The sequence below is a fragment of the Equus przewalskii genome, chromosome 18 (assembly GCF_037783145.1).
Source record: "Equus przewalskii isolate Varuska chromosome 18, EquPr2, whole genome shotgun sequence".
Lineage (NCBI taxonomy): Eukaryota > Metazoa > Chordata > Mammalia > Perissodactyla > Equidae > Equus > Equus przewalskii.
This window is the reverse complement of record NC_091848.1, coordinates 46,625,719-46,641,539: the sequence shown is the minus strand read 5'-3', so window position 1 is coordinate 46,641,539 and position 15,821 is coordinate 46,625,719. Positions and strand designations below refer to the sequence as shown.

General features: G+C 36.6%; 1 protein-coding gene across 7 annotated transcripts in view; it reads right to left on the bottom strand.

Moving 5' to 3' along the window:
• LOC103560843 (cell surface glycoprotein CD200 receptor 1) overlaps window positions 1–15,821 on the bottom strand; it is a 62,661-nt gene that overhangs the window by 24,996 nt on the left and 21,844 nt on the right. For 2 of the 7 annotated variants that reach the window (XM_008535148.2, XM_008535151.2), the window contains exons 1-2: window positions 13,452–13,698; window positions 9,566–9,782 (exon numbers count right to left, since the gene is read on the bottom strand). The exons of 2 other annotated variants lie outside the window; for them this stretch is intronic. In XM_008535148.2, coding sequence (XP_008533370.2) covers window positions 9,566–9,689 — 124 coding nt within the window. In that variant the 5' untranslated portion in view covers window positions 9,690–9,782; window positions 13,452–13,698. Of the gene's footprint in view, window positions 1–9,565; window positions 9,783–13,451; window positions 13,718–15,821 lie in introns of those variants that run through there. 3 more of the 7 variants (XM_070581972.1, XM_008535149.2, XM_070581967.1) reach the window with 2 other exon arrangements.

The following is a 15,821-nucleotide window of genomic DNA, read 5'->3' as shown; positions in this document are numbered from 1 at the left end:
GAAAATATGAAAATAAATTTTGGAAAATACAGAGTCAAAGAGAGGAAGCCCCAAATTCTTTGCAAGAACTCTGCCCAAATCTTTAGCCAACCCATAACCTAAATATGTTTAGGGTAGAATCCAAGAAGCTAAGCTTAGGACTAAGAGAAGTGGTCTGGAATTTGAGTTGCTGCCCAAAGCAATGAAGAGAGAATTTGCAGTTTATGTTAATCCAAGTTAACTGTCTGCCAAAAATAATTAACCAATACTCTCCAGAGAAATGTAACAGAAATAGAACCTCTACTATATATCATTAACAATGGTCAAGATAAAATTTATAACCTCAAGAGAAAGGACAATGGAGACTGTCCTTGACATGATCTAAATGTAATAATTAGCAGACAAAAGGCCTTAAAGGATTTTAATTATGCTCAAGTACCCAAAGAATTATATGACAGTACTAAAGAAAGCATTAGGGTATCACAGCAGAGATATAAAACACAATTTTAGAAAAGAAATGAGAATTCTAGAAATAAAAAAATACAAAATCCGAAATTAAAATTTACTGGATAAACTTAATTTAGCAGAATGAACATGAAAAAATAAAGAGCTACCCAGCTTAAAGATAGATAAACAGAAATCCTCCAGTCGACAACAGAGAGAAAAGATTAAATATAAATAATCAGAGCCTCAGAAACTGGTGGGACAACATAAAAAAATGTAACATGTGTGTATTCAAGTACCAGAGAGAGAAAGAGAACAGAGCATTATTTGATAAAATAGTGGCTAAAATTTTTCCAAATTTGGTAAAGGATAAATTTAGATTCAAGAGGCTCAAAGAAGGGACATCACCACAACTTTACAGAAATAAAGAGAATTATAAAGGAATACTATGAACAATTATATGGCAACAAGTTAGATAACCTAGATGAAATTGACAAATTCGAAGAAACACAAACTACTGAAATTGACTCAAGAAGAAATAGTAAACTTGCATAGACCTATAACAAGTAAAAACATTGAATTAGTAATTTTCAAATTTCTCACAAAGAAAAGCCCAGGCCCATATGGTTTCAGTGGTGAATTCTACCAAAGATTTAACCTTAAATATTCTCAAATTCTTCCAAAAAATAGAAGAGGAAACAAGACTCACCAACTCATTCTTTGAGGCCAGCATTACCCTGATACCAAAGACAGACAAAGACAACACAAGTAGAGAAAATTAAAGACAAATATCCCTTATGAATATAGATGCAAAGATCCTCAAAAAAATACCAGCAAACTGAACACAGTAGCATATTAAAAGGATTATACATCATGACTAAGTGGGATTTATCCCAGGAAGTCAAAGTTGGTTCAACAGATGAAAATCAATCAATGTAATACACTGCATCAATAGAATAAAAGACAAAAATCCCACCACATGATCATCTCAATTGATGCAGAAAAGGTCTTTGACAAAATCCAACACCTTTCATAATAAAAACACTCAACAAACTAGGAATAGAAGAGAACTCCTCAATCTGATCAACTATATCTATGAAAAACCCGTATCTAACATCATTCTTGATCAAAAACTGGATGCTTTCCTCTTAAAATCAGGAACAAGACAAGGATGTCTGCTCTCACCACTTCTATTCAATATGCTATTGGAAGTTCCATTCAGGGCAATTAGGCAAGAAAAGAAAATGAAAGACAATCTTGATTGTAAAGAAAGAAGTGAAAATATTTCTGTTTGAAGATGACATGATCTTTACATCGAAAGTCCTACGGAATCCATTAAAAATTTTTGAACTAATAAACAAGTTCAACTAGTTTCCAGGAAATGAGACTAATGCACAAAAACCGTGTTTCTATATTCTTGCAATGAACAATCTGAAAATGAAATTCAAAAAAACTCCATTTACCATAGCATCAAAAAGAATGAAATACTTAGTAAAAAATTTTGGAAAAATTTAGAAAAATATCATGAAAGGAAGAATCGATTGATATAGCAAACTTCATTGTTGTGTTATTTTAACAAATTGCAACAGCCACCCCAACTTTCAGCAACTACCACACTGATCAGTCAACAGCAATCAGTATCAAGGCAAGACTTCCCATCAGCAAAAAGATTACAACTCGCTGAAGGCTCAGATGAGAGTTAGCACTTTTTAGCAATGAAGAAAAATAAAATAAATATAAAGCAATTTTTAATTCAGGTATGTAATTGTATACATGTATATATATTTTTAAACAAAATACTGCTATTGCACACTTAGTAGACCCCAGTATAGTGTAAAGATAACTTTTATAAGCACTGGGAACCAAAAAATTTGTGTGACTCACTTTATTGCAATATTCACTTAATTGTGGTGATCTGGAACTGAACCACAATATCTTTTATAAATGGAAAGACATTCATGTTCAGGAGTCAGAAAACTTAATAGTGTTAAGAGTTCAACACTCTCCAAATTGATCTACAGATTCAACATAATCTCTATCAAAATCCCAGCTGGTTTTTTGCAAAATTTGACAAGTTAATTCTAAACTCATAAGGAAATGCAAGAGACCCTGAACGGTCAAAACAATCTTTAAAGACACCAAAGTTGGAGGACTCACATTTGCTTATTTAAAGACTTACTACCATTATCAGGACATTGTGGCATTGACATAAGGATAGACATATAAATCAATGGAATAGAATTAAGAGTCTAGATATAAACCAATGTGTCTATGGTCGACCGATTTCCCACAAAGGTATCAAGACTATTAAATGGTAAAAAAATAGTCTTTTCAACAAATGGTACTGGAGCGACTGGATATCCACATACAAAAGAATGAAAAAGGACTCCTTTATTACAAAAATTAATCATAGATCTAAATGTAAGAGCTAAAGTATAAAACTCTTAGAGGAAAAGGTAGTGGTAAATCTTTGACTTTCCATTAGATCAAGTCTCCTTAGATATGATGCACAAAAGCACAAGTGACAACAGAAAAAGTAAATTGTACATTAAAATTGAAAACTTTGTGCTTCAAAACAAGTTAGCAAGAAAGTCAAAAGACAAACCACAGAATGGGTGAAAATATTTGTAAATCACATACTTGGTAAGGCACTTGTGTCTAAAGTATATAAAGAGCCTTTATAACTCAGTAATATAAAAAAGAAATAACCCAATTTAATATTGGTCAAAAAAGTAAATTATCTAAATACATAGCTCTTTAAAGGAGATGCACGAATGTCATATAAACACATGAAAAGATGCTCAACGTCATTAGTCATTAGGGAAAAACAAATAAAAACCACAATGAGATGTCATTTCTCTCCCACTCAGATGGCTATAATCTAAGAGAGAGATAAAAGCACTTGTTGGTGAGGATATGGGGAAATCGAAACCCTCACAAATTGCTGGTGAGAATTTAAAATGGTGCAGACGCTTTGGAAAACAATTTGGCAGTTCCTCAAAAAATGCAGAGTTGCCTGGGCTTGGGATCAAGATGACAGAGTAGGAAGATCCTCAGCTTACCTACTCCCATGGACACACCAAAACTACAACTATGTATAGAGTAATTATCTCTGAGAACAAGCTGAAGGCTGACAGGAAAGATTTTCTGCAAGTAAAAATATAAAGAAAAAACCACATTGAGATGAGTGGGGGGCGGAGATTCAGTCTGGTTGGGACCCACACCTCCAGAGTGACTATCCACAGGTGAGAGAGATATCGCAACTTGCAGAGGTCCTCCTTGAGGAGCAAGGGGTCTGAATCCCACACTGGGGGCTCCCCAGACCAGGGGATTTGCACTGGGAAGATGAGCCCCCATAATGTCTGGCTTTGAAAACCAAAAGGGCTTACATCCAAGAGAGCTGGAGGACTGTAGGTAACCAAGACTCCACTCTTAAAGGGAACTTGCACAAACTCACTCTCTCCAAGACCCTGTGCAGAGGCAGCAGTTTGAAAAGTGCCTAGGTCACACGTGAAGGAGACCCATTGACTAATTTTAGGGCATGTGCCAGAGGGTCCGGGATCTGTTGGAACTTTTTCCAGAGGCACTGGTGGGCAGAGGGTTTTTTTGCTCACCTTTTACCTAGCTGGCCCAGCACTGCCTGGTGCCGTTAGTAAGGTTAGTCTACCTTACTAACACCACTCATCCCACCCTTGCATTCCTCTGTGGGTCCACCGCAGCCAGCAGTCCCCCAAAATGGCCGCCTACCCCACCACACCTGGAAGGCAGCCTTGGACGGCACCAGAGTGCCTCCCAAAGTGGCTCCTGCCCCAAGGGGCCAGCCCTGCACACAAAGGGCCTGCAACAGTCTTGGCCAGCCCTCACAGCCAGCTGCACCAGAGACCTGCCCCACCCACCAGAAGCCTGAAGCTGTCATGGCCAGTCCTTGCAGCCAGCCACACTGCAGGCCAGCCCAGTACATCAGTACTCCCACAGCAGTCATGGCCCAGCCACAACAGGAAGGCACGTACAGCCCACATGGGACACCCTGGAGCACCTGGCTCTGGTAACCAGGGGGAATTGCACAACTGGACCCCACAGGACACCTTCTACATAAGGCCACTCCTTCAAGCCTGGGAGACACAGCTGATCTACATAATACATAGAAACAAACACGGAGAGTTAGCCAAAATGAGGAGACAAAGGAATTTGTTCCAAATGAAAGAACAAGACAAAACCTAGAAAAATAACTAAACAAAATGGAGGTAAACAATCTACCAGAAAAAGAACTCAAAGTAACGATCATAAAGTTGCTCACCAAACCTAGGAGAAGAATGGAGCAACACAGTGAGAACTTCAAGAAAAAGATAGGAAAAAGAGAGAGCTCAAGGAAATAAAATCAGAAATAAAAGTCAAAAAGTTACAATTGATATCACAGAATACAAAGAATCATAAGAGATTACTGCAAACAATTACACACCAACAAATTGGACAATCTAGAAGAACTAGATAAATTCCTAAAAACATTCCAAGAGTGAATCAGGAAAAAATAGGAAAATCTGAACAGACCAATTACTAGTAACGAAATTGAATCAGTAATCAAAAAACTTCCAACAAACATAAGTCCAGGACCAGACGACATCACAGGAGAATTCTATTAATACTTAAAGAAGAGTTAATATCAATACTTCTCAAACAATTCCAAAAAATTGAAGAGGAGTGAATTCTTCCAAATTCATTCTATGAGGCTGGCATTAGCCTGACACCAAAACCAGACAAAGACACTACAAAAAAAGAAAATTATAGGCCAATATCCCTGATGACAACAGATGCAAAAATCCTCAACAAAATGTTAGCAAATTGAGTTCAAAAATACATTAAAAGGATCATACACCATAATCAAGTGAGATTTACCCCAGGGATGCAAGGATGGTTCAATATCTGCAAATCAATCAATGTGATATACCACGGTAACAAAATAAAGAATAAAAATCATGTGTTCATCTCAATAGATGCAGAAATAGTTGTTGACAAAATTCAACATCCGTTTATTTAAAAAATTCTTTGTCAGACTTATTTCACTTAGCATAATACCCTTAAGGTCCATCCATGTTGTCACAAATGGCATGATTTCATTTTTTATTGCTAAGTTGTATTCCATTGTGTGTGTGTACATATATAGATATATCTATATATATCTATCTCACATCTCCTTTATCCATTCGTCCATTGATGGGCATTTAGGCATTTAGGTTGCTTCTAAGTCTTGGCTATCGTGAATAATGCTGAAATGAACATAGGAGTGCATATATCTTTTTGAATTACTGTTTTCACAGTCTTTGGATAAATACCCAGAAACAGAACAGCTGAATCAGAGGGTATTTCCATTTTTAATTTTTTGAAAAATATCCATAGTGTTTTACATAGTAGCTGCACCAGTTTGCATTTCCACCAGCTGTGTATGAGGGTTCCCTTTTCTCCACATCTTCTCCAACACTTGTTATTTCTTGTCTTTCCAATAACAGACATTCTGATGGGTGTAAGGTGATATCTTATTATAATTTTGATTTGCATTTCTCTACTAATTAGTGACGTTAAACATCCTTTCACACACCTGTTGGCCATGGCTACCTGTAGATCTTTGGAAAAAACGTGTGTTCATATCCTCTGCCCATTTTTTGATCAGGTTGTCTGTTTTTGAGTTGTATGAGTAAATTTACATATTTTGGAAGTTAATCCCTTATCAGGTATACAATTTACAAATATTTTCTCCCAGCTGATGGGTTGTCTTTTCATTTTGTTGATGATTTCCTTTGCCATGGAAAAGCTTTTAAGTTCGATGTAGTCCCATTTCTTTATTTTTTGTTTTGTTTCCCTTGCCTGAGGAGACATGGTATTCGAAAAGATATTGTTAAGACCAGTGTCAAAGAGCATACTGCTTGTGTTTTCTTCTAGAAGTTTTAGAGTTTAAGGTCTTACATTTAAGTCTTTAATCCATTTCAAGTTTATCTTTGTATATGGTATCAGAAAGAGGCCCAGTTTCGTTCTTTAGCATGTAACTGCCCAGTTTTCTCAACACTATTTATTGAAGAGATGGTATTTTCCCCCCTTTTATAGTCTTTCCTTCTTGGTCATAGACTAATTGGCCATATAAGTGTGGGTTTATTTCTGGGCTCTTTATTCTGTTCCATTGATCTATGTGTCTGTTTTAGTGCCAGTGTCATACTGTTTTGATGACTATAGCTTCATGGTATAGTTTGAATCAGGAAATGTGATACTCCAGCTTTGTTATTCTTTATCAAGATTGCTTTGACTATTCAGGATCTTTTGTGGTTCCACACAAATTTTAGGATCCTTTGTTCTGGTTCTGTGAAAAATGCAATTGGGATTTTGACAGAGATTGCATTGAATCCATAGATTGCTTTGGGTAGTATAAATATTTTGACAATATGAATTTTTCCAATCCATGAGCACAGTATATCTTTCCATTTATTTTTGTCTTTTTCAATTTCTTTCATCAATATCTTATAGTTTTCAGAGTACAGGTCTTTCACTTCCTTGGTTAAATTTATTCCTAGGTATTTTATGCTTTTTGATTCAGTTGTAAATGGAATTGTTTTCTTAATTTCTCTTTCTGATAGATAGTTTTAGTCTGTAACTAATACACTACATACAGAAGTATGTAGACATACAGATGAACAACGGACACAATAAAAGATGTTCAACATCACTAATCATCAGGGAAATGCAAATAAAGACCACAATGAGATATCACCTTATTCCTGTCAGAATGTCCATCACCAAAAAGACAAGAAGTAACAAATGTTGGCAAAAATGTGGAGAAAAGGGAACCCTTGTACACTGTTGGTGGGAAAGTAAACTGTCACAACCACTATGGAAAACAATATAGAGTTTCCTCAAAAATTAAAAATAAAACTACCATATGATCCAGCAATTCCACTTCTGACTATTTACTCAAAGAGAACAAAAACACAATTCAAAAAGATATTTGTGCCCCTATGTTCATTGCAGCATTATTTACAATAATAAGATATGGAAGTAACCCTAAGTGCCCATGAATAGATGAATAGATAGAGAGAGAGAGAGAGAGAGAGAGAGTGTATGTATATATATATATATATACACATACACAAAATGGAATATTGCTCAACCATAAAAAAGAATGAAATCTTGCCACTTATGACAACGTAATGGACCTAGAGAGTAATATGATAAGTGAAATAAGTCAGACAGAGAAAGACAAATACTGTGTGATTTCACTTTTATGTGGAATTTAAAAAAACAAAAAAATGAACAAAAAAATCAAAACAAAGGGGCTGGCCCCGTGGCCGAGTGGTTAAGTTCACGCGCTCCGCTGCAGGCGGCCCAGTGTTTCGTTGGTTCGAATCCTGGGCGCGGACATGGCACTGCTCGTCAGACCACGCTGAGGCAGCGTCCCACATGCCACAACTGGAAGAACCCACAATGAAGAATACACAACTATGTACCGGGGGGCTTTGGGGAGAAAAAGGAAAAAAATAAAATCTTAAAAAAAAAAAAAAAAAAAATCAAAACAAATACTGAGAACAAACTGGTGGTTGCCAGAGGAGAGGGTGAAATAGGTGAAGAGGATTAAGAGGTACAAATTTCCACTTATAAAATAAATAAGTCATGGGGATGTAACATATAGCATATGGAATATAGTAAATAATATTGCAATAATTTTAAATGGTGACAGATGGTTACTAGACTTATCATGATGATCATTTCATGATATATATAAATGTCAAATCACTATGTTGTACACTTGAAACTGACATAATATTGTATATAAACTATACTTCAGTTTTAAAAAATGTAATTACCATATGACCCAGCAATTCCATTCTGAGGTATACATCCAGAAGAATTGAAAACATGCATCCATGAAAAGCTTGTACACAAATGTTCATAGCAGAATTATTCACAATAGCCACAAAGTAGAAACAATCCAGACATCCATTATCTGATGAGTGGGTAAATAAAGCATTGTACATTCATACAATGCAGTATTATTGGGCAATAAAAAGGAGTGATATACTGATACATGCTACAGCAAGGATGGACCTTGAAAACATTATGCTTAGAAGCCAATCACAAAAGACCATATATATGATTCCATTTATATATAATTTCCAGAGTAGGCAAATCTATGAAACAGCAGTAGATTTGAAGTTTCCCAGAGATGGGGTTGTGGGGAGATGAAGGGGGAATTAATCCTTAGATCAAATACTGAAAAAATAAAGCAAAGTAACACAGATGAAAAGCCAATAGCTTAGTTAAAATGATGTCGCTAAAAATATTAGTTAACTCAAAAGAAGCCAGGAGAGAAGAATCAAAGGAACACCAAACAGAGGAGACAAACAGAGAAACAAATAGTAAAATGATGACTGTAAATTTTACCATATCAATAAGTATATTCTATATTAATACAAAAGCAGGGATTGTCAGGAAAGATAAAAATAAAAAGATCCCATGATATGATGACTACAAAAATGCACTTTAAAATAAAGACACAGACAGTTTGAAAGTAAATGGACAGAAAAATAGAAATTATGCAAACAGTAAGGACAACAAGGCGGGAGAAGCTATATTAGTAACAGATAAAGTCTTCAACACAGAGAATGTTATCAGAGACAAAAAAAGGGAATTTACAATGTCAAATAGGCCAACTATCAGAAAGACATAATTATCATAAATGCATACATACCTAATAACAGAGCCTCAAAATACATGAGGCAAAATTGACAAAAGAAATAGACTGTTGCACAGTCATCATTGGAGATTTTGACACCCCCTCTAAGAAATTAACAGAACAATTAGACAAAAAAATTGAGTAAAGATAGAGTATATGAACAACAGTATCATTTATCTTGATCCAATAGATATTCATAGAATGGCACACCCAACGTAGAGAATACACGTTCTCTTCAAGTGCTCTTGGTACATTTACCAACATCTAAGGAGCTTGGAAGTCACCACTCCATCCTAACAGGTAAAAAGCTGAACAAAGTGAAGAATCAACAACTCTTCTTAGATCCATAAGAGAAGTGAGGTCACAGGGCAATCCGCGGCTTCCAAAATTGGAGACACCAACAGGCAAATACTGAGAATCACAACTTACCAGAGCAGAAACCTCTAAGGGAACCAGTGCTGGGGCAGGAAAACCAGGACTGTAATTGATGAATTGCTGGAGACTTGGAGTAGACCCATCTGAGAGTTAAAAACTCCAAGGGGGACACAGTCATAGGGGTCCCTCACACTTTTGTGATTTTTACCTCCAGGAACTCAATCAGGTTTTCACAGTAACTATTGGAGAAAAATCTCCTCATGCTTCCAGCCTGGGGAGGGGAAAAGGACGCATTATGAAATACACCAGGGCACTCCGATCTCCTTAACAAAGTTTTAACAAAGTCTAACAAAGGGGAGAAATTATTTAACCAGAGCCTAACCTGTGGGGGTTTTATCAGAGCCTAACTGACATGTGGGAAGGGATATACCCAACTCCAGCCCACTCTAACCATCCCGTTCCACCTAAGGTAAGGGAAAAAAACTGAGAAGCATTTGTAAAGTTCATAGTCCAGAGGCATAGGCTCACTAAAAGACTGACACCTAATCATAGGACTTTAAAACACTTCCCCTCCCCCTCATCTTGTCACCACATTACTAAAGACCTATTTACAGTAGTCCTTTTTACCCTGTAAATCATGTCTGGGTGTCAAGAAAAAATTACAAGACATACTAAAAGTCAAAAAACACAGTTTGAAGAGACAGAGCAATCATCAGAACCAGACATGGCAGGGATATTGAAATTACCAGATTGGGAATTTAAAACAACTATGATTAATATGCTAAGGGCTCTAATGGATAAAGTAGACAACATGCAAGAACACATGGGCAATGGAAGCAGAGAGATGGAAATCCTAAGAAAGAACCAAAAAGAGGTGCGAGAGATCAAAAACACTAACGGAAATGAAGAATGTCTTTGATGAGCTTATTAACAGACTGGATATGCTGAGGAAAGAATCTCTGAGCTACAGGATATATCAATAGAAACCTCCAGAACTGAAAAGCAAAAAGAACAAAGACTGAAAAAAACAGAATAGGACATCCAAGGACTGTGAGACAACTACAAAAGGTGTAACATTAATGTGATGGGAAAATCAAAAGGACATGAAAGAAAGAAAGGAACAGAAGAAATATTTGACACAATAATTACTAGGAATTTCCCCAATTAATATCAGATACCAAACCAAAGATCCAGGAAGCTTGGAGAGCACTAATCAGGATAAATGCCAACAAACAAACAAACAAAAACTAGACCAACGCACATCATATTCAAACTACAGAAAAACAAAAATAAAGGAAAAATACTCAAAGACGCCAGAGAAACAAAACATCTTACTTATAGAGGAGCAAAGATAAAAATTATATCCAACCCCTTCTCAGAAACCATGCAAGCAAGAAGAAAATGGGGTGAAATATTTAAAATGTTGATAGAAAAAAATCTGCCTTCTAGAAACCTGTACGCTGTGAAATTATCCTTCAAAAGGGAAGGAGAAATGTTCTCATACAAGCGAAAACTGAGGGATATTGTTTCCAGGAGACGTGCCTTGCAAGAAATGTTAAAGGTTCTTCAGGGAGAAGGAAATAACATAGGTCAGAAATTCGGATCTACGTAAAGAAAGCAAGAGTCTTAGAGAATGAATAAGTGAAGGTAAAATAAAAACTTCTCTTTTTCTATTCTCAGTTGATCTAATAGATAGAAATTAGTTAAAAATAATAATAGAAATAATGTATTCAATTATATTTATTTATTTTTATATTTATATCCAAGTGAAATGAATGAAGGCAATGATACAAGGGATGGCCAAAATCCAGAACACCCATAGTACCAAATGCTGGGAAGGATGTGAAGCAACGTGGACTCTCATTGATTTCTGATGGGAATGCAAAATGGTACAGCAACTTTGAAACACAGTTCAGTGGTTTCTTACAAAACTAAAGATACTCTTACCATGTGCTCCAGAAATAGCACTCTGTGGTATTTATCCACTGGAGTTAAAAACTTATGTTCACACAAAAAAACGGCACACAGATGTTTATAGCAGCTTTATTCATAATTGCCAACACTTGGAAGCAACCAAGATGTCCTTCAGTAGGTGAATGGCTAAATAAATGTGGTACATCCAAACTATGGAATATTATTAGGTGCTAAAGAGAAATGAGCTCTCAAGCCGTGAAAGGACACAGAGAAAATTTAAATACACATTGCTAAGTGAAAGAAGCCAATCTGAAAAGGCTACACACTATAAAATTGCTACTATATAACATTCTGAAAAAGGAAAAATTATGAAGATACTGAAAAAATCAGTGGTTGCCAGGTCTTAGAGGGGAGGGAGGGATGAGTAGACAGAATCCAGAGGATTTTTAGGGCAGTGAAACTATTCTGTGTGACACTATAATGATGGATATATGTCATTATACATTTGTTAAAACACAGAATGTACAATGCCAAGAATGAACCCGATGTAAACTATAAACTTTGGGTAACAATTATGCTTCAGTGTAGGTCCATCAATTATAACACGTGTACACTCTGGTGGGGGATGTTTATAATGGGGGAGATGCTATGCATATGTGAGGTTAGGTGGTGTATGGGAAATTTCTGTACCTTCCTTTCAATTTTGCTGTGACCATAAAACCACTCTAAAAAAAAGTAAGTCTTAAAATATGAAAAAAAACACAAAAATATTTTTATAACAAATGGATGCTTAATTTTATCAAATACATGAGACAATCTATGGTTTCCCTCCTTTAAACAGGTAATGACGTCAATTACATTGTTTTAATTAAACTCTCTTCAATAATACCATTTTATTGCCATCTGTTTCCTGACACTTCTAAATATTTCCCTAGCCCTTTTCTTGTGTCAAAATCCGCTATTCACTTTCTTTTGCGTTCACCCCAAATGTTCCTCCCTCCCTTGACTCCAGATTTCTTTCAGCTTTTCCTGGCCCTAGAGCCCCCTCTTTCATGCTTCTAAGAACTGGTTCTCTTCTCCCTTAACCAGACATAATATGGAAATGTGGAAGCCAACGTTTCTCAGAATGTTGTGAAATTCCTTTGGGATCATTGCAAGGAAAGACAGAGAGAATTCAAGTTTGTTTCTGGCTGCCTGAGCCTGCTCTGATTAAAGCCGTTCCACTCACTTCTACGTGTTTATGCTTTTGGATAAGATTCCATTTGTACAAAGAGTTCTGCCGGGAGCTTGAGATCATTGCCTTAGATTAATTATGTATTGTTTATATATTCTTATGTTTCCTGATCCTCATTTTCAGAAACAAATTGTACCCGTAAGTTTCTTGCCTCTATTTTAAAATTTTAAAACCACAAATAGAAATTTAGGGTTTCCTTCTTAGCCTCAGTGCCAGAAATATTAGAAATATCAAAAGAGGGAAAAAAATTACACATCAGTAAATATTAAGGTCCAAAAATTCAAGTGAGACAATAAAAATACAAACTAAAAAACTTGGGGGAAACTCTGCATTTTGTCTAGTCACGCAAGTTTAGTTTCACTCCATTCCAGAGCCCCCAGTATAATTCTGGACTCAGTCAACTAGTCAGTGCACCATTGGATTAAGGTAAATCAGAAGATTTGCTGGATAATGAACAAATTTATCACTGCTACTAGGACAAATCATAAAACATCTTATGAGTAGATCAAGAGTATCCTGTCACTATTGAAAGATAGCTTAGGGGGCTGGCTCCATGGCCGAGTGGTTAAGTTCGCACGCTCCACCAAGGCGGCCCAGGGTTCGGATCCTGGGCGCGGACAAGGCACTGCTAGTCAGGCCACGTTGAGGCGGCATCCCACATCCCACAGCTGGAAGGACCTGCAACTAAGATATACAACTATGTACAGGGGGGCTTTGGGGAGATAAAGCAGAAAAAAAAAAAAAGGAAAGACAGCTTATTTTTCGATAAAAATGTCACAGCATCAAACTTACCAGACACCATGATAATGACAGAGATTGGTAACCTCAAAGTTGAAGTCCTCAGCAAAGTCCACATTTGGAGTGGCGTTCTACTTTAACACGAGCTCACTGTACATCAATCACTGGACTCGATGAATCTCTCTCTTCTGGTCACCTTAGTTTACTCTCCCTTCAACAGGATTGTGTGTCATTTTTCTTCGCTATTTTGCTTTATCTTCATGTCCATTCTATATGCTTTTGTCTGATTAGCCACTGACAGGAAATGTCAGTGAGTTCTTCTGAGTGATAAAGCGAAAAGCCAATGCTTACTATTGGTTGGTTCTCCCACAGTACTGAAGTCACAAGATAGATTATGTAGCAATTCATTTAAGAAAGAGCATTTGGGGAAATATAAATTACATATGGTAAAATGCATAAATCTTAAGTGTACAGCTTTATGAATTTTTACATATGTATGCACACAGATAATCATCTACAAAACCAAGGTAAGACCATTAATTAATACTAATTAAATCTTAATTAAAGTTAGATTATTGACTTAGAAAAGTAACTCCTGAACACTGTGTCTTCATGGGCTCTTCTTCCCCATGTCTTCATAGGCTCTTCCTCTTCTGTTATTTAAGAGGTTTCCTTCATGCTCCTTCTCTGTCAATACCCCTTCCTCAGAGATTAACACTATTCTGACTTCTATCACCATTTTGCCAGTTTTTGCACTTCCCATAAATGAAATTTTTTACTTGGTCCTTTTTTAATGTTGTGTAGTAGGGTTTTTTTGTATGAATTTACCATAATTTATTCACCTATTTCTCTGTAGATTTAGATTGTTCCAGTTCAGGACTAAGATAAATAAGGCTTCTATGAACATTTTTATTTTGTTCATAACTTTTGGTCTATTTAAGCATTCATTTTTGGGGGCATACACCAAGGAATAAAATTGATGGATGATAGGATAAACCTATGTATGGCTTTAATAAAGTCTTCCTGTTATGGGTTGAATTATGTCTCCTCAAAATTCATATATTATATTTCTAACCCCCAGTACTTCAGAATGTGACCTTATTTAGAAATAGGGTTATCAGAGATATAATTACTTAAGATGAGGCCATACTGGAGTAGGTAGGGCCCTAATCTAATGACTTTGTTGTAAAGAGGAAAACTGGACACAGACACTGGGAGAAGGCCGTGTAAAGATGAAGGCAGAGGTCAGAGTGGTGCTCCTCAGTTCAATAAATGCCAAAGATTTCCAGCAAACCACCAGAAGCTAGGAGAGAAGGAAGGAATAGAGTCTTTCTTCCTGTTTTAGAAGATTTAAAGATCCTTTTGACGGTAGGGCACAACACAAAGACACTTGAATAGATGAAAGGCAGAACTCTTTGTTACTTACAATTCCAAAAGGGAGTAGGCTGTCACATAAGGCCACAGTGGTTTTGCACTCACAGACAGGGTAACACCAAGGTAGAGCTATAGAGGGTAGCTTATGAATGGCAAGTGGGGTGGGGTTATGATTAAAGGGCTGCCAGACTGGCTAATTTGAATAATTTCCCAGGTTCCTGTGCATGACTGTCTATGGGGCTGTTCCTAGTTGTCTGGTACTTCGCCCTGGGGCAATGAGGTTGTATACACAGTGGCCTGGAGTGTGAGAGCCCTCATAAGGGAAGTAGTCAGGGTGTGGACTTAACTGCTCAAAGAGAGGAACTGAGCATCCTTTAGTCAGGGCCTCAAAATTGGGTCTAGACAGCATTTTAGGACAATAAAAAACCGTGTTAAAATTGACCCACTGATCCTCACATCAATGTTGATCTTGATTATTTGAGGTATTTGAGTGACCCAAATAGTAGAGGAGACTTTTAGCAAGTAGTGCATAAGTTACCCTAAACAGCATAAAAAAGATTTTATTATGACACTAAATGGAAGAAAACAAGTAGAAGTAGAAGGAGTCCTTGTAGACTGGTCCATAACCAAGTTCCCAATTCTATGGCATTAGCCAAGAAAACAGATCTGGAATTTTCAGAATCTCTAACAACATCCTGGCTGAGTTGTAAAGTATGTTAAAAACATAAGTTCTATTTTTTATGACAATAATACTTTGTGTATTCCTTGGTTCAAGGTGGTAAATACAGCAGTTACATTGTTGGAAGATATGAACTGATAGTTTGGTAAGGTATATGTAATGGTTAATGGTATTTGTAACCAAGAGGAAGGGGTAGTTGTGGTGGTCATGGTCAGAGATGAAGGGTGGGAGGCTAAGGTGGCAAACTGGAGATTGGAAGTGGGAGAAGGTGCCAGAAAGAGGGAGGTCCTCTCCACAGGGGATCGAGGGGTGAACCTATATGAGGCAGAAGTCTCCTGGGGAAAGCAATAATCTCCATTAATTTTTGCAAT